Raw genomic sequence first — 21,270 nt, 5'->3', positions numbered from 1 at the left:
CCCGCAAGCCCAGGGGAGAGGACAGGTCGGGAGGGCAGCTCGGGAGGCTCCCCCGGTACCCGTGGCACTGCTTCCCCGCACCGCGGGGTTAGGGAGCTGTCCGAATATGCGTATGGATAAAGAAGGTAGCGCTTCTTCGTAATAAAAAGGGTGTTTTACTGTCTCCTTTCTAAAAGGAACTTATATTGCTTCTTGGAGTTCCTCATCGGCTTCTCCGGGGTGAATTTGTCACTGTCCCTAACTGATAGTGATTCCCATCTGTATAAAAACCACTTCGACTTAAAATGCTCCCCAGGAGAAAACATCTGGGAGCTCTGGTGATGAAACCATCCTTTTATCTGAAGTGAACCTTAAATCCGTGGGATGTTTCTGTAAAACTAAATTGTACTGAATGTTTTTAGCTCACTTAATTTCTGGGCAGGTCAGTGGTTTCAGGAATTTCTGCTGGGTGTCTTGCTGTTCCATGTAAAGCTGTTTGTGTTCCTAAGACTTGGCACTACGTTCAGTACAGTGTGTTTATGTTCATCTGCATTCTGGTTTTCTCTCTGTGCAGCTGGATTGAACATCATCTGGAGGAGAAGCGCCTTTCACGTGGGGAGCTGCTCACTTCAGAATCAAAGGAGTTATCTGTCCTGAATGAGTTTATTTCTACATATCTATAATTTCGTTTAGCCTGCTAAATACAGACCATGCCTAGCAGAATGGGCTCAAAAATTGATTTGAACAAAGACTTCATCAGGGTGAAAACACACTACAGTGGGTAAGTCAGTATGTTCTCTCTACTGTATTGTGCCCTGTCTGATTTTGATGCTTGTTGAGCAGGAGTTCATAGTCTGACCCTAGTGATAGAGTAACCAGGGCGTTGGTGGTTCTGTAATTATTGTCAGATCAGGCAGGGAAATGTCTGAGCTGTATAAAATACCCTCCAGACTCACTTGCACTGTGCTCATTGTGAAAAAGAGTTGATTGTTTATTGCCTCAAAAGGGAGGGAAATGTGCAAAAGCAGCATATACTTATTCTGGGTTAATGAGTTATTGATTTCTGTAGAGTTACAAGTGTTTGTGGTCACAGACAGGTATAGATCTATTTCTTGCATCTGGATGCATTTGTTATATTTTATGTCTACTTTTTGATAAATCTTACATAATAAATCAAGTTATAAGTTACAGCTGAAATTAGCAGGAGATTTGAAGGGCGGGGTACCTTAGAAATGTCAGTTTGTGACTGTGTGCCCTGGGACAAAATGTGCAAAGCTGAGTATGAGTCCTTTTCCAGTGAGATCTTTTAACTTACAGCACTTTGTCTTGGAAAATAAGAGGAGAGGAGGTGTTTCTTTGTGGACAGATACATCGAGTCCTGAAATAAATGGGTATGGCTGGTGAGGTGTTTTTTTCCTTTCAGTTGTTCAGTTTTGGTGTATCACAGGAGTAATCTTGCTTTGAGGTTTGTTTGTTATTGCTTGAGGCAGACCAAGTAATCTGTTAGTTTACAAACCAGGGGTTCCAAACTCAATGAACTTGGGTTTTGTCTTACTACTCAAATTCTGTGAGCACAAGCTGACTGGTTTTGGCACTATAGACTGCATACCTGATTACCTCAATGTCTCCTTTAAAGTACAACAGTCATCTTTTGAACAAATTTAACTAACTGTAGGAAATATGCTTGAAAACTTCATAATTAAGGACAAGCTCATTCAGTTAGCTGCTGAAAAATAAAATAGTAGTACAATACATAATTTTGAAGTCCCAGTAATAAAGTCTAAGCATGAGGAAGTTCTAAAACATGTGGATGTTGAGTCTATCTCTGTGGAGACCTAGTATCTTAGGTATTTCTGGGTGTGACAAAGTTCCTAACATAGCATAGTATAAATAACTGCATAAGTAGATTGCAAAAGGAAGGAAACTTGTGTAATTCTCACTTTGTTACTTCGGTTCCATAGTTTTATCTGGTTTATACCTGGTTACTTGAGATCACTTCATTTAAATAAAGCAGTGATGCAGGATTATTTACTATGTATTACCTTGGTCCTAAATGGTGACACACTTATTCATGTGAATCATTCCTTGCTCTAAGTGCTCATACACAAGTTACTGGTCATTAGTTCTTCATATTACTTTCTAGTGTCCAGTTTCAGAGAACTAACAAAATGAAGTGTTCTGTGGGATTCTTTAATGCTAAAGAACAAATGATTTCCACTTATCTGTACCCTGATTGCATAATGTGGCTATACAGACATTCATGTTAAACACAGCAAGGCTCAAAGGAGCACAGGTATCATTGAGACAATGTGAAGAAATCTCTTTAATGCTTGCATCTGCAGTAGGTGCTGTTTATTTAGTGTACTTCAGCTGTGTTATTTTGTCCAATGTGAAGTTTATTAATTACAGGATGGCAGCGCCATCTGTTTAAAATTATAACAATTTAAGCCTGATTAGCGTGTGTTAGATTTACTTGGAGCTTGTAGTGTGCATTGTAGTGTCTTACTACATGGTTTCAGACAGTATGACTGTCCAGAGTTACCACAGATGTGTAGCTCCTTGACTTCATGAGTGGCTTCTGGTGGTGGTGCCTTCAGTGGTGGGGTGTGCTTGTCAGAGACCTTGTTTTGGTGCAAGACACCACAGCAGATGTCAAGTGCCACTTTGAGAACTGGTTTGGTCTCTTGCTTTTGTAAGTGCACAAACTAGAACTGTTTTAGATAGGGGGATGTTCTGCAACTCAACCTCACCTGGCAGTGTTCAGTATTGTACAGTAGTGTGGTTTTCCTGGTTGGCAGTTAGTGTATGTATTTCTTTTTCCATTGTTCTTACAAAGAATTAAGTAGCTGTTCTGAAAGATTAAAGGTGCACTTGAAAAGGTAGCAATGCTTTTAATCTGAATTTGAAGCTTAGTGCAGCTCTTTAAAATTATTAGAGCTTTGCTTACTGTAATGTTTCTCAGCAAAGGCAAAATACAAAGTTACTTGTGGGTGGGTTTCATTTAAAGTTCATAGAATTTAAGATTCATGGTTCGGTGTGGTACCTTTCAGCTTCTGGTTGAAAGACATAAGTAGATAAAATGTATAATATGACATGTTTTCTAAAATGATTTGTCACACAGTATGAAAGCAGGAAAAGCTGCCTGTCATGTTGGGAAGCTTCTGATATATTTGCTGTATTAAACTAAGAGGGGAAAGAATTACACATGCCAGTAGACATTAACTACAAAACTGTTTCTTAATTATCCCCTAGAATGTTTTAAAAGCTCTAAGATGACTTCAGTACATCTTTCTTCCTGCAGTTGTTTAATCTGTTGACTTCCTTGAGTCTGTCACTTGAAAGTATTTAGAAAAGAGGAGAAAGTGTAGTTTGTATCCTTAGATATTTTTTTTTATAATCTTTTATTTTGTCTTTATCTTTGCCCTGCTTTGACAGTGTTGTGTGGACTTGCATTATATCAGGAGTAATTCTCTCAAATGCTTGAGGATACTGGATGGTTTACACTAGCAGACTTCACTGTTGGGTTCATGTTCTCAAAATACTGTAAATGTAGAGAACAAGAATGTGGAATGCAAAAGACTTTTATCAGAATTTTCTTTTAATGGTATCTTTTTCAGAATTCACCTAATCGGATATTTTTGTCTAACTGTAGCAGATGTGAGGAAAACCCTACATTTTAAAAGGATTTTACAATAATGGAGACTTTACTCTCCTCCTCATGGAAGTAGTACCAGGATAAAATGTAATGCTTACAAAATCTTAGGGGTTTTTACATCACTTTGGATGCTTATTACATATTAGGGAGCTTGACTCACCCAAGTAAACGTGCATTAAAGATGGATCATGAACACAGGGAATGCTCTCATACTAAGGTGTTTTTAGAAAGTTAAACACTGAGAAGTAATACTATTGGCTTTTGGGAGCGTTCTCTGTGAAGGATGGTGGTTCTGTAAGTATGATTTTTCAGCTCAGAGTCCACAGGTGGAGTTGTTGGAATATGTAGACCAACACAGATGTTTCCTGACAGAACCTTATCATTTCATCTCATGCAGGGACATTTTGATAACAAACCTGGATGCATCCATCAGCTATGATGAACTTTGTGATGAAGTGCACGAGATGTGTAATTTACAACAGGAACAGCCCATTACCCTCAAGTGGATTGATGATGAAGGTGTGTACTAAAACACTGCCTGGGCATTCTGGGGTTTATTGTCTGTTGTGGTGCAACAAGGGGGGGTTGAGGAAACTCGTATTAACAAATTGCATATTGCAGAGATACTTTTTGTTTCAAAGTACCAGTGTACAGAACCCTGTCTTATAAAGCAAGACGCTTGGAGAAATGAGCTTCAGAACATCAGGGTTCTGTTGCACTTGGATTCACTTCTGTAGAACTTAAATACTATTCTATACTTCTCTGCAGCTATACAGCTGCACAGGTGCTCAGTTATTTTTCTGTTACACTTGACTGAAGCCATGGTCTGTAATAGAACTCCAAGAATGGAATGTAGAAAAAATATACGGAGTTAGTTTGGCTAATGTTTGTAATTGTGTGTTGGCTTTTAATAATAGTCTATACTGCTTTTAGCCAAGCAGCATCATTTGGTGGGTGGGTGAATGGAATTTCAGAATGAATAATGATTGAGGAAGGAGGTAGCCTGTACTCAGGAAGATTCAGTCCTTTAAAGATACAAAGGAGTAGGTTACTGTAAAATTTTACTCTTCTGACTAGCAGGAAACAAAAATCTGTACCCTTCTTCCCTTCCCTAACTTCAGTTCCCTAACCCTCAGTTTCATGGCAGTCCAGTAGAAAGTAACCTGATCAGAAGTGTGTGCAGAACTACACTGCATATACTTAACTGTTTGAATTGCATGACTGCTGGTAAAAGGAAGATTATTGTAGTAAAAAGAAAACCTCATGAGTTCGGAGTTGGAGGATTTTAAGGCATGATTCCAGTTAATTATTTCCTGGTTTGGCTATCTATTTCATTGGCTTTTTGAGGTTAAATTAAAGCAAGGAATTCCTTCTGTTAACTGCAGTTCTGATAAGCATTTTCTTCTAGTTCTGGTTAAATACATACCTGAACAATGCTCTTTCTAATTCCTGATTCTAAGTTAAGTTTCAGCTGATCTGCTGGCTTGGCTGCCCTCAATCCTCACAGGTTTTGAGTTATCCTATTTCTGCATATGAGTGAGTGTTTCCACTTATTGTCACATGTAATTTAAGTTCATTTGACTGATGGCACAAACAGACGTTCTCTCTGAACTAACTTAAGGCAAACAGTTGCTGATTGTTTAAAACCTACCAAAGAGCAAGAGAAAATTAACTTTCCATTGGGCTTTTTTATTGTTTCTCTGTTTTTGAAAAGATCAAAAATGTTTGTGTTGTGAGTAACTCATAATAAAATCCCATAAAAATATAAGGAATATGGATTGTTGCTTTCTGGTATAAATAATACAACATGAAAGACAATAGAATTATTGCAGTTCTTACAGGCCATCAAGAGCAGGGGCCTTCGGAGAGTCTGGGGTGCATCTTCTTTAAAAATAAGAAATTAAGCTTTACTTGATTTAATATATGGATTGCCAGTGGTGGCTTTGCTTGGCACATATGGAGGGCAAGGTGTGCTGTGGGAAGAGTGGCTATTCAACAGGTTGCAGGGGTTGAGCGTGCCACCCTTGCACACTTGCTTGCTTCCAGTGCATTGTGATGTGCTGCAGTTTACGTGTGTCTGGTTAAGTGGATTTATGGATTAATTACCTAGTTTTAACTAAAATAACCCTCACAAGGTAATGCTAACAATGTGAGCACCAGAAGAAAATGGTGGAGCTGACGTTTCTCTTACTAAGTATGAACTGTCTGCCATACCACAGGAGAAAAACAACGACTGTAATTGCATGTGACAAGAAGTGTGTGAAAAAGATTTGTCAGTTTCTGAAATATTTATTTACATCCATTGTTTTAATGATGAACCCCACCCTAAGTGCATGTTGTGTTTTGAAATTATGATACTTGGTTTTTAATGTAGTCCTAATCATGACAGCTTCATGATTAGGACTACATTAAAAAACAAGTATCCAGAACAAGGCAAATTCTCTCTCTCTCTCTCTTATTTTTTATTGCTGTTTTAAGTCTTTTGATACTCAGTCCAGTACTTGACAAAACTGCTAAATTTTATGGTAAATTTTTTAGAAGCCAGTTTTGAAGCTGCTTGTGTAATAGAAAACAGAAAGCTGCATACCACTGTTCCTCCTGTCATGGTACAAATGGCCAGAGTAATATACAGAAAATAAGATAGGGGACAAACTGAAATACATTCTTTTGTCAGAAAATACTGTTGGAAGGTGCATAGAAGATATTTTTAAAGTTTGAAGAAACAAATATTAAACTATGCAGCGCAGGAAGCTTGCTGTATGGTTGGATGAAAGTACAGATGTTTCTAGCATGTTTTAGCTTATGGTATTTGCTAGATTCTGTTTCAGTAATGAGATGTGAGTATTTTTTTGTGAGTTACTGAAAGAAAGAAAGATGTACTGGATAAGATACAACCTTAGTACAATAAAGGGCTTCAATAAAAACAACATGTTATGGGAAAACTCTGTAAGTCTCCACTGATGGAGAGTCTGATTTGACTGGAATGTAAGAAGGATTCTGGGGTAAGGTTACAGGAGCACTGCACGTGAAATTCATCCACTGCATCATTCATTGGCAAGGTATTGCAGCAAAGGAACTGGAGCCAGAAGTGCAGAGTGCTACAGTGTGTCATCAATGTGATGAATTTTATAAACCCAAGAGCCTTAGGTAGTACAGTGTTTATAATACTTAATAAGTGTGAGGGTGACCACAACATTTTTGTACCTAGCAGAGGTTAGCTGGTAGTCACTTGAGAGCTGTTAAAATGAAGGATGAATTACGTTTTTGTAAAGAAAAAATTTCCAAGTGTTTCAGATATTTGGACACTTGTGCTGACGAGTGGCTGTCAGCAGTAATGCCACCTTGCAGTTACCTTCCATAACACCAAAACAAACCACTTAATCCTAACGACTGATGAAGTAACTGCTTTTCAAAAGGAGCTTGTGCTGTATGGAGAGAGCATTTTGAAAATGCCCATTTTGGAGGTATTATTCCATCTCTACACTTACGCTTGGAAGCAGTTTTCTGCCCTGTCAGAAACTAGCATCTCTAACACAGGCAGCTTTTCCTCTTCCTGATTTTTGGAGTACTCCCACAACTGAATGCTCGTGTTCCTGCATATTTTCTTAACATGATACTAATGGTATATGTCACACAGAAATGGTAAAAAGGTGTGGATAAGGTGTCTGGAAAGCTTATGTCTCCCATTTATTTTGTTCTTTCCCCTGTGAACTTCATCCTGAATGATACCTTGTAGTTTGGGATGTGTGGGGTTTTGTTTTACTTATTTTAGTAGCTAGGCTCTTTAGAATATACTTTACATTGTGGCTGGCATGTTGCCTTTTTGAGAACTTCCAAAAGTTCTGTTGGTTCAATCTGCTACTGAAGAATGTGGGTACAGCAGAGAGTCACTGAAATTAAGGCTTGATATATCTTTTCCTGAAGGAGACTTATTTGTGGATAGGCAAGTTTTCTGATTTTTTTTTTCCTTCTGTTTAGTTTTTTTCTAAATCTAAGTTAAAAGAAAAAAGTGTGAACTTATTTTTCTGAAAACATACAAGCAAACCTTGAATGTTTTAGAGGCTTTTAGAGAGGAATTAATTCTACAGCAGTTATATCTCTACATCAGTGTTGGCATATTGTATTCCATCCCTAACTTTCTGCTGTGTATCTGTTGTTTTTTTTTTTTACACCTTTTAATTATAGATTGCTTTTCTGTTGTTCTACCAAAAGAGACTCAACTAGCATCTATGTGTATATTCATAACTTTGAAGTTAGCATATCAGGGTTCTGCTGTCAGGGAATTTAAGGCAGTAAGATAACAGACTAGTTCACAAAAGGTAAATTAATTTTGAATTACATTCTTAGGTTACTAGGAAGTGATCATGGCTTTTTTCTGCCACCTGCTAAAGATCTTAAGGTGTATCTGTTCTCTTTGTATTTTGTTGTCCCCTTGCAAACCATCACAGTCTATTTCTATCTACTCAGTTTTGATAAAAATGGAAGGAAAAAAAATTGTGTTGATGTATTTTGGCTTTCATCAAAATGCCACCTTTATATCAAGTGACTGGAAGAGAAGCAGTTCTGGAGGCTGGTATGTTTCTTAGTAATTTAAATTCTCCACTTAATTCTTCAGTCATAAATTTGGGTTTGTATTGCTTTTTTGTTAGGTGACCCATGCACCATCTCCTCTCAGATGGAACTGGAAGAAGCCTTCCGTTTGTATTGTCAAAACAGAGATGAAGGGCTCATTATTCATGGTATGTATTACACCCTTCAAGAGCCTATATGTGTTTGATAATTAATCCTCACAGCTTCTTAAATGTGAGATTGGAACAACTCCTTTGCCCATCAAATAACGTTCTTTATGTAGCCTGTGCCCTATAGTTTAATGTAAGAATCACAAAATCACAGGGGTTGGAAGGGACCTGGAGAGCTCATTGGGTCCAACCCCCTGCCAAAGCAGCTCCCCAGCTCATATTGCACAGGGCAGCATCCAGGGGCCTTAAAGTTCTGAGCTGCATGAGTGTCTTAATATTGTAGTCAAATGTAACATCTTCCCAGTATGGACCCAATTAGATTCTGTTATTTCTCATGCAGAACTATTTGAAGGTTTCTAGAAACTGTCGTTGTGTAGATGTGTTCAAGAATCAAGGAAAACATACTGCTGAGAGTCTTTTAACTTAAAAATGTAATGGTTTTTGTTTTAGTTTTCCCAAGCATTCCAGAGAAACCCGGCATGCCTTGTCCAGGAGAAGATAGTGAGTACTACAATGCTACTAATTTTTAGCTTAATTTCTTCAGTCACAGGGAAGAGAAATATGTTGAAAGATTTTCATAAGCTTGTGTTACCTCCATGTATATCCCTTTGTGGTTTATTAATACATTGTAAAGTGTGTTATATCTTATCAACAGAGAAATTACGTAAATCAACATTGTAGTACTGTTTTAAAGTTTTTGGGGATGATTACTGGTTTTCAGTGGCTGATGTGTTGGGAGAAAGAGGTCAGGGTTTAAGATCCATGTTTCAATGTGGTCCTTTGCTATTGTGGTTCTTTTGGTTTCTCAGGTTGCAGGGAAAATAAGTGTATTGAAGAAGAGGAAGATGCAGCCTCTTTTATAAGACTATTATTAATCTCATAAAAGACATCCTGTGAGAGGTAGATAAACCTCTAGAGGGAGGATACATGATTGGTATGGTTTACCAGTACTTCAGTAACTTAAACTGCACAAGGATAAAAGGATTAAATAGCTATATAGTCACTTTTCATTATGGAGGGATGTCAGCAGTACATTAGTTCATACCGGAGTTTTCTGTGCCTTGTTTAATGCTTGTTTGTGTACTTCCTTGTATCTACCTGATTAGTAGCTCAGTGGCTTACCTGCTAATTTCACTCAAGTTTCAGCAGGGAAATGGGCAACCAGTCTGTCTTGCTGCATCATTTGTGCTTCTACTGTGTGTGCAGGCAATAATGGGGCATAATAAAGTTCACTGCAAGTTAACGAGCTCATTAAAAGTGTAGGTATTTCAGTACAAAAGTTTTCTGTGTTAATTTGTTATAAGTTTTAGTTATCTCAAGCTGTGAAATGAGCTCCAGAAGCACATAGATTAGTGTGGCTCAGATGACCTGGTTATTCTGTCTGTAGGGTATTTCTCCCTACATCATTTTACAGGTCATGTTGAATTGTATTTTGATGGTTTAAAAAGCTTGTTTAGTCGAATCTTCTCAGTAAGTGACTTGTGTGGCTAGGTTTCTTATAATTTAATTAATTACTTCAGTGCATATTGCACCTTTGCATGCCTGTGTGGAAATCTGGTATGGTGGCCAAATTGTGACTATGTTCAAGTTGTTTTACAACAGACCTATTGAATTGTATTGGTGCTAATCCAGTATAAACTAATGCGTTCAGTGTTACAGCTTGTTAGTTAAGACATACAAGAAACATCTGTATTTAATTGGAAACGTTGCTGATACAGGTGATGATACAGTTTTATTTAAAAGACTATATTTTAAAACCCCAGAATATTAGATAATCACTTTCTGGAGCATCATGTTTACACTGTAAAGGAGCTTATGAGTTTGCCTCAAGTTATTTTCAGAGACAAATACATAGTTAAGTAGTTGCTGTATCCAAAATGGGACTCTACTGAAATTAGTGGTCTTTGCAGGGACTTGTAGCTTGTTACACAACTACAGCCAGTTTGAAATGGAATTTTTAAGCAGAACTGCTAAATTGCTAAATAACTTAATTTGCAATATGTTCGTATTAGCTCCTGGAGTGACTGTTTATAATAGTATGTGATCTTCTGAGTTACAAATATTTTGTGGTGGATTTCTGTGGAATTGTAGGTTATTCTTGTTCCTTCAGAGCAGTATTGCGTTGGAAGAAGACTGCAGAGATACATGCTGAATGTTTTGTGTTATGTTGAAATCTAATAATGTAATTGCTCGCTGTCCTGGACCTTTCTGAAGTCGATATGGTTTTGAGATTGTACTAGCCAGAAATAAATTAATGTAATCCATTAATGGAATAAACCATGTGGCTAATAATTCTATTTGCATTCCTTAAGAAAAGTTATTTTTGTTTGAAGAACCTACCTGCTTATATTGATGCGATGCTGTCTGCAAGAATTTGTAATCTCCAGCATCTGGACTGGTATTGTCTCTATTCCTTTTGGTCCTGAAATTTTTTATATTTTAATTTTTTTATTTTCATTTTTTTGTGCCCAACCCAGCTCCCCCTGTAAATGTGGAGCTGCTGTTGTAGAAACATACCTTTTACCTTCAGCGAGGCAGCCTGTTCCCACAGACGCAATGGCAGCACTGCTGTGTGGGTGAGGTGGCAGGATTTCTAAACATCTTGCATCTCTTCCCAGATACTGAATGTGACCTCTCAGAGGCGTTTCTAGCATCTGCTGGACTGGAGCCTTGGGTACTTTGTCACAATGTTTCCCTATAAAGATGGCAGACTTTTAGGCCAGTCTTTTGTATTAAAAAAGATTTACTTTTCAATAGATCAGCGATCCTTTTGAAATTGCTATTAAACAAGGCTGTTCTTGAACTGTCTAGGTGTGTATTTCCCCTCTGTGCTTAGGAGGGATAGCCTCCCTGGTACCCCGATCCAAAGCCTGGGATCTGATTGGCAGTTTTATAACATAGTTGTTATAGTCTCTGCTTATTTACACAGACAGATCTTGATCTGATTTATCTCTCTTGGTGCTGCAGTGCATTGTATAACAAAGCATGTTCAGCTGAACAATTTCTATCGATTTGTAGGACTTCCCTAATGGAATTGCTGGTTTTATCAGAGAAATACTTGTTTTTGTGACATCAGCTCCTTGACATCCATGCCATGTTTTAGTTTGTGCCTCAGCTGCTAGCTACAGCCTCTCAAGGGAGCCAGTACCACCCGTGCCTGGATACATGAGGCAGAGATGTGAAAGGGAGAGACGGGGGTAACCAGTCTTCCATTAAATATTTGCTCTTAATGTTCGAGCTGATCCTGCCTATTGTCCTTGGTATCTAATGGTATTCAAACAGCGGCATCAGTGGAATAAAGGGAAAATGTTTCATTTCATACCTCCTGCATTGTAAAGCGTAAAGAATTACATGCTGAAGAAGCTAAAGAATAAAACCCAGTGAGTAATGCATGCTTTTTCTACAGATTTTATGTATCATCGTTGTGATTGCTGTTATGAATCGAGGCCATTGATGCAGTACGTGTGTACGTGTGGTGCAGTAGATAATAGAACTCAGCATTTTGGTTACGATACAGTTGCTTTGCCTGCCACCCTCCTTTGCAGCCATAGATTGTTACAAATGCAGAGATTCCTGCTGCCTCTTGTGCGTAGGGATGTGGCTGAGAGACCTCTCAGAAATGCTGATAAAATTGCGTTGAAAGGACTCTTGGGGAATGTATTTTAGGAGGAAAAGAACAGAAGAGTGAGTGATGCTGCTGCTAATAAGGGAGATTAATGAAAGAAATGTATCCAAAAAACCCTGACGGTATGTGTTCAGGGCCTGTTTATTGTGAGACTGCTGATGTAAAGATTAACGATATAGAAGCATCATTTTCTAAGGCCTTTTTTTAATTGTTCAGTGGATTGTCTTAGATGGATGTTTTTAATTGTGAGATGCTTGTTTTGAATTAAGGTTTACTTAGTTTCTAATATGGTCAGGATAAACTGTGCTGTTAAACTTCTGCATTTTTACATCTGAACAAATGTATATGTGTATTTAATCTGAAAATTTACCTTGGATTTGGGTAGCTAGTACTAATGAATTTTAGGGTTGTTTTGCTGTTGGCTTAATCAAATATAAGAATGCAGACCAGGAAACCTGTAACCTTTAAATAATTTTACAAATGCATTTTTAATGTATAATTACTTACAGCATTAGTATGACAGCAGACTTATGTTTTTATTATCTAATATTTCTGGCTGATTTTGCTGTCTTGGGGTGGGGGTTTATAATTACACTCTGTTGTGGATGTCTCTTATGCTCTTTGTTTATCTGCTCAGTATTTTAGCATTAGGTGTCTGGACTACGTTTTTCCCCAAGCCATCTTTCTTGAAAATTTCATCATAGGATTGAGTAAAGGTATCTTACTAACCTCATTGTTGTGAGCTATTTTATTTTAGTTACGTATGTTTGATTTTGCTTAATGTTCTACCTGATACTACAAAATAGCTCTAAAAGGCTTCTTGCTACAGTGGTGTGGCCTGTAAATATTTTTCTAGCTCATAAGGCAGGTTTTTCCCTTCATTTGTTACTGTATTGGCAGCAGTGATTAGGTTATTCTGAGCACGTGAACCAATTTCATCCCCCAATGAAGAAAGGAACTATTGCGACCATAGAGACTATTCTGAAGACATAGATTGGATTGCACTGGGTAATTAGGCAATTTTGAAACTGCTAGTAACCCTCTCCTTGTTTTTAGTAATTGAACTGACTGAGGGGGAAAAGGCTACTATTTTTAATGTAGGATAGACTGTTGCTTGGGAATTGAAAATAGCTGTGTCATAGTTTCTCAAGAATACCTGAAATCTCTGCCTCTGTCATCTTAACTGTGTACCACAATTTTTTCATAGGTAGCATATCTGAAAAACGTATGTGCTGCTGATGAGACTAACTTACTGAAAACAGGATTCTAGTTAAAGGTTTATTTGGCTTAGAATTAACAGCATTAAATGATTCTAAAATAATTCAAACATTTTTTCTTAACTATGAAACATCCAGTGAAGAATAAAGAACTAGGGTGGTTTAGCTCAGTTTATAGTTTATGAATTGGTATACAAACATAAAACCACAATAGAATAAGGAACAGTTTTTAAGGTGTCATAACAAGAAGCCTGTGTTCTATTTACTGTTTTATTCCCCCCCTCCTTAGCTACTGCTCAGAATGTAGTTATTGTGCAGGAAAAGTCAACTGGTTTTGGAAAACTTCTCTTGAATGCAGTGTCTAGCTCCATCCCCCTGTGTTATCTCTCATGCTTCCAGGCTGCGTGCTTCTCATAGGGCGGTAAATCCACTTTTGATATTTAGGAATTTGGGGTAACTAAACTGTCAAGAACCTTGTGTGATATTTGTTGGAATTAGTGGACATCTGTGAGCCAGTTCAACCTTTGTTAAGCCTGTTTTGGTTTGATCTGAAGAGCTATTTAATGTGTAGCCACTTAAATGACATGGTCATGATTAATTCTGTGTTACTGTGCTTGAGATTCTGTGTAATACTTACTGTAAAATTAGTGGCCCTATATGAGTTGTGGTTTTTAATGTAGAACTGAGCCACAGAGGTAGCAGTTGAGGCCTGCAAGGCAGGTGAAGGTGCTCTTCAACCTTTCTCTGAGGTTTTGTGGTTGCTGTGTGAGAGCAGATTCTGTGATAGGAGACTTCAGGTGCTGTTAATTTGAAATGGAGAGCGAAGCCCTGTAAGCCAGTGCAGAGACAGCAGTTGGCCAGCCACTGAGGACGTGCTGTTGGTACAAACCTGGGTGGTAAATCAATCTGAAGTGAAAAAGCAAAAAGCACTAAGTGCAGGCATGCTGGAAGGGTGGCTTTCAGAAGAGGCAATGTGTGAGTCCTAATCATCGCTGTCAGGGCAAGAGTTAAGTGTGGAGCAGACTGTGCAGTTCTGCCCTTAAACCACAGGGGGAAGGTAGTGACTTGGGTAGTGGAAAAAGGAAAAACTGAGATTCTCAGTATTGACTGGGAAACATCTCTCTGGTAAATCTCAAGTTCCATTACTAATTCTTCTGCATCTATTAAGTGCTTGTCCTTGAGAATTTTAAAAGGAAATCAGAAACTATTTGAAGGCAAAACTTCAAGATTTTAATGTGATCCTCTTTCACAATAACATGCCTCTTTATTATAAAGTAATAATGTTGTATGATTCTTCCAATAATTTAGGTTGTGTTCTTCAGTAATGCAGATGCCCTGGGACTGGCACACAACTTCTGTTCTTCAGATTGTCAGGTCTGATAACTATTCTATAGCTATTGCAAGGAAAGGAAAACCTCCAGCAAGCAGTGATAAAATTGTTCCCTTAATTTTGAGATGCAGTCATTGTTATTAATAATAGCACTGCAAGCTATCTCAATGTTACTTTAAACTTGGTAGAAGGAAAAGCTCTACTAAAATGACTTTACACCGAAGATCTCATATTCTACACAGGTAATGGAGAGCACAGTAGAAATCAAAGGGGGGTTAGGTGGGAAACAGTGTGCAAACTTTGCAGATGTGGTATAATTATCTTCCTTTCCACTGTGGGGTGAGTTGAAAGCCCCTTTCCAAAAGCTGAAAGACAAAGACTGTCATTGCTTTGGAAGACTTAAACATGCTTTCATTAACTGATGAAAGGACAGATACATAAGATAGTATCATATGCAGGGTTTATTCTCTGTAAGGATATGAGAGTCTGGGGTGGAAGGTTGCCTTCTTGGGAAACAATTTTCTGCATCATAAAAGAATAAGCTAGAAGACTTACTCAGTTTGCTATTAGAATGGGTGTATCATCGTTAAATCCAGAACATGACAGTTATGATGAGTAACTCCTGAAACTATTCAGATTCTCTTATTTAGCTACTCTCACTAACTAATGGTAATAAATTTAGTGATGCTTTATATTGCTGCAAACACTGCTGCTTATGATATACTTGTGAAATGTATAAATGCTGTATCTATACATTATATGAGGAAGTTTAGAGTGAGTAGAAGTACAAGTGGGTGAATCTCTCTGATTAGTTTTATTGGATGATAAAAACTGAGCACAACTCATGGAGCTCAAATCGTGACAGAATAAGAATTGTCACTGTGTGCACTTACCTTCAGCTTGCTTTCCTCCTGATAGAAAGCAGCATAAGGTACTGTGAGGAACAGATGTGTCACGACTGTCAGACTGAAAAGCAGTAGATCTGGAGGGTTAATCCTGCTGCAAGGTAACAGTGTCTGTCCTCTGAGGTACCGTGTCCTTTTCTGGGTATAATATTAGCAGATGACTGATTTAATTGGAAACAATTCAGAGAATTGAATTCCAGTTTGATTCCTGAGGAAAGAAAGTACACCTTTATGAAGGGATAACTAAACTGAGTTTGTCAGTCTACTAATGCTGGGATAATGTAAACACTGGGAAGGGAAATGGGACTGTTTTAGCATGGATCATAAGCTGAAGTAATTTAACCATGCTGAGAAGGAAGACAGCCTGACTCAGAAAATGTGTCCTAACACTGAGACTGTGGGGACCAAGTAAATGGTTTCAAGGGCATTGTGAAGGCCACCTAATAAAAGCTTCATGAATTTGAAAGAAATGTTAAATCCATTTTGAATGGCTGCTGGGTTTTTTGAACAGTTTTGCGTTTTTAGCAGTGATGTAATGAGCTAGGTGTGAGTGCCTGTGACTTGAAGACAAATCAAGTAATTTGGTATGTGCTGGAAAAAAACCATAAAAAATAACATCAATTTAATACAAATGGTTATAATGTAAAAAATAGGAACTCCATGCTTTCCAAGAGAAGCAGGCATGAAAGCCCCTGGTAAATACATTGCTGAAGTTGGGAAGGAGGGGTGGCTTAGCTAATTTTAACTTCAATTTCATTCTAAGCACAGGTTCTAGAAACTTTTGGTCGTTCTGGGACAATCAGCTTTGTGCTCAATAGCAGTTGGAAATGTAAATAGAATTAATTGCACAGATAACTGCGATAAGGGGAAAATCAGTGTGCAAGGTGGACCACAGCCACATCTACAGAAAGGTTTCAATGCAAGGGGGACAAGGCTAGAACTTCAAATTAGAAAAAGACAACTGATGAAGTATGAAACAATGAAAAATTATGGATGGCAGGAGTTAGCTGAAGTCAGTTAACTATTTCCCACGGGACAAGTGGGGCTCTTAAAATTAATCCTTCTAAAAGGTTTTTGGGGATTTGCCAGTATTTGGTTTTTTTTGTTTTTCATCCAGTCTGGTGACAGACATGTTATAACTTGCAGTTGAAGATGATAAATCAGATTAGGTGACAATTTGATCTGACCAAGTTTTGTTTGGTCACACTTCAACAAACTGGATTCGGTTCCTTCTGGTTGGTGGCTAGCTCAGTCACAAAAAGAACTGTGATTTTTGCCTCTATCACCTCCCATAGATCTGAACCACAGGTGCTCAAGGGATTAGAAAATGTGCAGTATCAAGTCTAGATTAAGAGTTCCCCAGCAAATCTCAAATCGTGTAGGCTTCTGATAACATGAAGTAGAATCGAATTCCTGCAGGAGACTTCATTGGGTTTCTCCTCACTACTTTGTTTGCTGCCTTCAGTAATTCCAGATTGTATAGGAGACAGAGGCTTTCTGTTACCAGGCTTTCTATTATAAATGAAAGTTCTACTTTATGTATGTGCTAAGACATAGGAGTTTGTTTAAAAAAAACCCAACCAAACCACAGTGACCTGCAAAGTGGGTGCAGAAGTAGACAAGAAAAAGCAAATGTGTTCTGCTTCAGTACTCTAGGCTTTGTTGGATGAAGTGCTTGCTATATACATATGATACAGGTTTAGGTAAAGATAGAAAATTTGTAAACATGAAAAATGAGTGATGTCTGGATACAAATATACCTGAATAAAGGTGCCAGTTGGTTTATTTAGGTAAGGAGAATACCGCTCATCAGTCTCATCAGCATGCTTAATCCCGGGCTGAATTGAATCTGCTACAGGTTGCTTAAAAATTCAGAACTTTCTTTTGATCTACTTCAGTACTGAGTTAAATTAAAGAATTAAATCATTTTAATAAGTACTGGTTCAGAACTTTCAACTTGATTAAAAAATATTTTAATGCAGATATTAATAAATGTTGTTAAAACTAAATTCAGTTTTCATTGTAGCAAATCTTTGCATGAAAGTAATTTTTATTTGGGGAGAGTATATGATGCAGCCATCAAAAGAAGCATTTTGGACTCAATTATTAACAGTATACTACAAGGTTGGTTTTGTAGTGCACGTAACAACTGAGGTTTTGTAAACCAAGCAGCCAACTGCACATCATGAAAGGCTGTAAAGCTTAAATTGCATAGAAGGCCAAGCAGAGAAGGGAATGTGTGAACTTTTTTCTTTGTTAAACAAAAATGTTAATCACCTTCAAAAGTATAGATCCACCACTAATTGCTTTCTGTCCAATTTTGTAACATGTTCTTTCAAATCAGAGCATCAAAACCAGCATCACTTTATCCTGTGTTCAGGACAGCCTTGTGAAATGTCAGTAAGAGATGCTGAGATGGGTGTGCAACAGATTGTGATTGCTGATATGAGGAGGACCTCATAATGAGGAGCATCCAGTAACTGAATTTAGTGAAGGCTACTTGAGTAACACTTTGGCTGCTTTGCTATGTCATTAAGTACATCTGATAAATTTTACGTAAAGTCATTAAATTCTCATCTTGGATTGCAGAATTAGATTCTGTATAGAAAAGCCATGACCCCTTGCATAGCAAGATGTGTTTGAGTTCAGAGTTCTTTCTTCAGTAAGAATAAGCCTTGTGAGGTAATGAAGTGTCAACACTCTTCAACAAACAACTGTCTTGATGCATGAATACCAAATTTGTTTTCACTTAATTGACAAACACTTTTGCTTTGACTAGATAATATGAGTAAGCTCTGGGCTGTTAGTCACTGACTCATATTCTTAACAGTAAAAAGAGAAATCAGATTCTGTGATTGACCTCACAGTTTGTGTTCCAGAATTCAGTGTGCAAGTAAGTGGATCACGCAGGCTTGCTACAATTTCTCTACCAGGTGATTGGGAGAATCCTACTCTTACCCTAGTTTAATCCCAGATTTATCCAACTCTGTAACACTGCAAGTGTGTTCAGCTTTTACATACACAGCAGGCTTTAATGCAGAACCCAAATTGTTGTATGTGATGTAGATGTGTTCAATGGTGCAGTCTCTTTGCTGAAGATGATCAGTTTTGTATGAGGTAGAGGTTATAATTGTCTTATATAATTGTTGTGTGTGGTCCAACTTGTATGTAAGCCAGACAGCCACTTTAGCCATGGGACTTGCTGCATTCAAAGCAGTTTTATTTGGTAGGGCAACCTGTGATAATTAAAAATCTGGAGTTTGGTATATCCTATTATGAGACTTTTTAAAGTCTTATTTGTTTGTTTGCCAGAAACATGCCAAGTTCCCATGTGTTATTCCCATGATTGTTGGAGGATACATTCCATTATGTACCAATATTAGTCCCTCTGACAAGTAAAGAGAACTTTTATAGACAGCTTGCTAAATGCTTTATTTCTTGTATTTATGTGTGTGTATAAATGTTTTTGTTTGAAAGTGAAACCCTGTATTTTTAAAAATAGTTTTTTAGATGCCTTTGTTTCTTGATCTCATATTTTTTTAATGCAGTCACTGTCTTTGACAGCAAAGCAATCCAGATTTTCTAATTGCCATTCATAAGAGCTTTTAAACTGAAGACACCAAGGAATAGTGGAAGGCATTAACAGCTGTTATTCATCTAAAGGGGTGTACAGCACCGGTGCAGCAGAGGCATTCCAAATGAGGTGTTAGCTCTGTGTTTATTGGGTGGCATTGGCTTTCGAAGTGTGACTTAGCAGTGGCATGTGCCACTAGCAGTGGCATGGAGCCATTTGAACAAAAGGATGTGAAGAAGATCCTGTGTATGGAGGGCAAGCTTTCCACCTGGCAGTGCTGGGGTGGGAGCCAGCTGACCCCCTTCAAAGTCACTGGGGAATAGGATATTCTATACAAACAATGTTTTAGCTGTCTTGCAACAAGTGCCAGGTAAATATTACTGTTCAAATGCAGTTTCATTTCCTTGTTGGTTCCCTGCTAGTGCTCTAGGTAGTACACTTCCTCTGCTGTTACTATCTTAATTTGCTTGAGGTTTGGTTTTATTCAGAAGTTGATCTTACTTTTTAGTTAATTATAGTATCAGTTCTGCAACTGTTAATCAGCTTTTAATTTAAATAAAAAAGAAAATGCTGCCTTTTGACCATTTTAGTAACAGCAAGAGGTAAAGGCACTTAATAGTTACATATTGTTAAGGATGCTCCCTTCTCTTTCTGACTTATGAAGAGGAATGGCAATTGTACGTAGCGTTTTTCATAATAACAAAAATGGCTGGTTACTGTACAATATATGTGTTAACGTGTTTTAAAAAGCAGTTCTATATTTTCATATTAACTGTGATAGTATGCTGATTCACATTTCTGTTACTTGCTATATCCCAAAGTTCTTCAGAATTCACTTTCCCAAAACTTGTTCTGTCTTCCTATGTAATTATTTTATGTTATCTTTTATCTAATTGAGAGTCTATCTGAAATACCAGTATCAGTTTCCTACTTGTAATTCATGAGTTGGTTTTGAAAGAATGCTCACTTGTCTGCTCAGCAAAACATTAAAAGAACAAAACAAAAACTGGGCATTCTCATACTGTCCAGCTGGCAGGGAGGGTAATTGGCCTGTAAACAAGTTGCAGTAATCTCAGAGAAGTGATTTGCAGCAATTGCACATTATCTCTGTGCTTCCTATAGTAAAAGATTTCATTATAGTTTGATCACATAAAAGCAGATTTTGGAATTGCATTTATAAATCCAAATGCTGAGGAAATAATAATTTTTGGTGGCCGTATTACTGTCATTCAGTGGTGTAAAACACAGTTTTCAGGCAACTGGTGAATTCTCTTACATATTCTGGAAAATAGAAACATTTCTAAAATTTCAGACGGAAAAAGAGTATTTTGGGTTTGGGGGCAGGATGGGCCTGCTAAATTGTTTCTCTTCTCCATTGCTAGGAAAGTATGATGTCATTTGATTATGTCACTTTCTGTTTCCTCCCTACTTTGCCAAATGACATTTGCAAAGGCAAGGTTCACATCCTTTCTGATAAGTTCTCAGGAGGTCAGTTGGAATTGGGGGAGTTATCTCTTGTAGATGAGTTAATTTGGAACAAACTGAACAACACACAAATTGCTCATCCGTTTATATCCACAGCTATGTTTTAGCATGCATTGACTTTTTCCCTTAAAAGTTGTTTCTGTGGTATTTTTTAAAAGATGAAACAACCCAACCACAGGGAATGTCTTTGAAAAAACAACATTAAATATATTTACAAGGTCCATTGAGCGTTCCTGTTGGTGATGTAGTTGCACAGCTTGACAACAGAGGGAAGAATTGCACAGCAACACTCAGTTGTTTCACACTGCTTTTTATTTAGAGGCAGCTGGTTAATTTTGTTCCAGGCATTCAGTTTGAGTATTTTTATTTCCCTTATAATCTTAACTTGAAAAGCAGGCTCTTTTTTTTCCTGCAATTTTCCAGTCTTGGAAGTAGATAAAGTTCAGTACATTCATTGCAATTAGAACATGTATTTGTGTTCCCCAATAAAAAGCTTGCTATCCTGTTAGCAGCTTAAAATATCTTCTGAGTTTTCCTCTGAACTTGTTCACATACAAAATGAGTATTCAAGAATTATTTTTGTTAGGTGAAGGCTTGTCTTTAATATCCATCAGAGAGGAAAGATTACTTTGTTTAATTAGGGGGTATGATATCTCCTTCAGCCTCCAAGCAGCTAACTCCCAAGTCCTTAACGAGCTAACTGATTTGTACTGTAAAAATAAATTAAAAAGTAGCTCTTTTCATTAAACACAGTAATTAAT

At 37.6% G+C, this 21,270-nt stretch overlaps 1 protein-coding gene across 1 annotated transcript in view; it reads left to right on the top strand.

The window, feature by feature from the left end:
• Window positions 1–689: 689 nt before the first annotated feature.
• The window catches only part of PRKCZ (protein kinase C zeta), a gene marked incomplete at its 5' end in the record, with an annotated part of 45,974 nt that continues 25,393 nt past the window's right edge, over window positions 690–21,270 (top strand). The window contains 4 exons of the mRNA XM_084274551.1: window positions 690–760; window positions 4,032–4,153; window positions 8,284–8,373; window positions 8,824–8,874. Coding sequence (XP_084130677.1) covers window positions 690–760; window positions 4,032–4,153; window positions 8,284–8,373; window positions 8,824–8,874 — 334 coding nt within the window. The remainder of the gene's footprint in view (window positions 761–4,031; window positions 4,154–8,283; window positions 8,374–8,823; window positions 8,875–21,270) is intronic.

The sequence above is a fragment of the Gallinula chloropus genome (assembly GCF_964237585.1).
Source record: "Gallinula chloropus genome assembly, chromosome: 23".
NCBI classification, from domain to species: domain Eukaryota; kingdom Metazoa; phylum Chordata; class Aves; order Gruiformes; family Rallidae; genus Gallinula; species Gallinula chloropus.
Note: the sequence above shows the minus strand (reverse complement) of the source record. Positions and strands in the feature narration are given on the sequence as shown.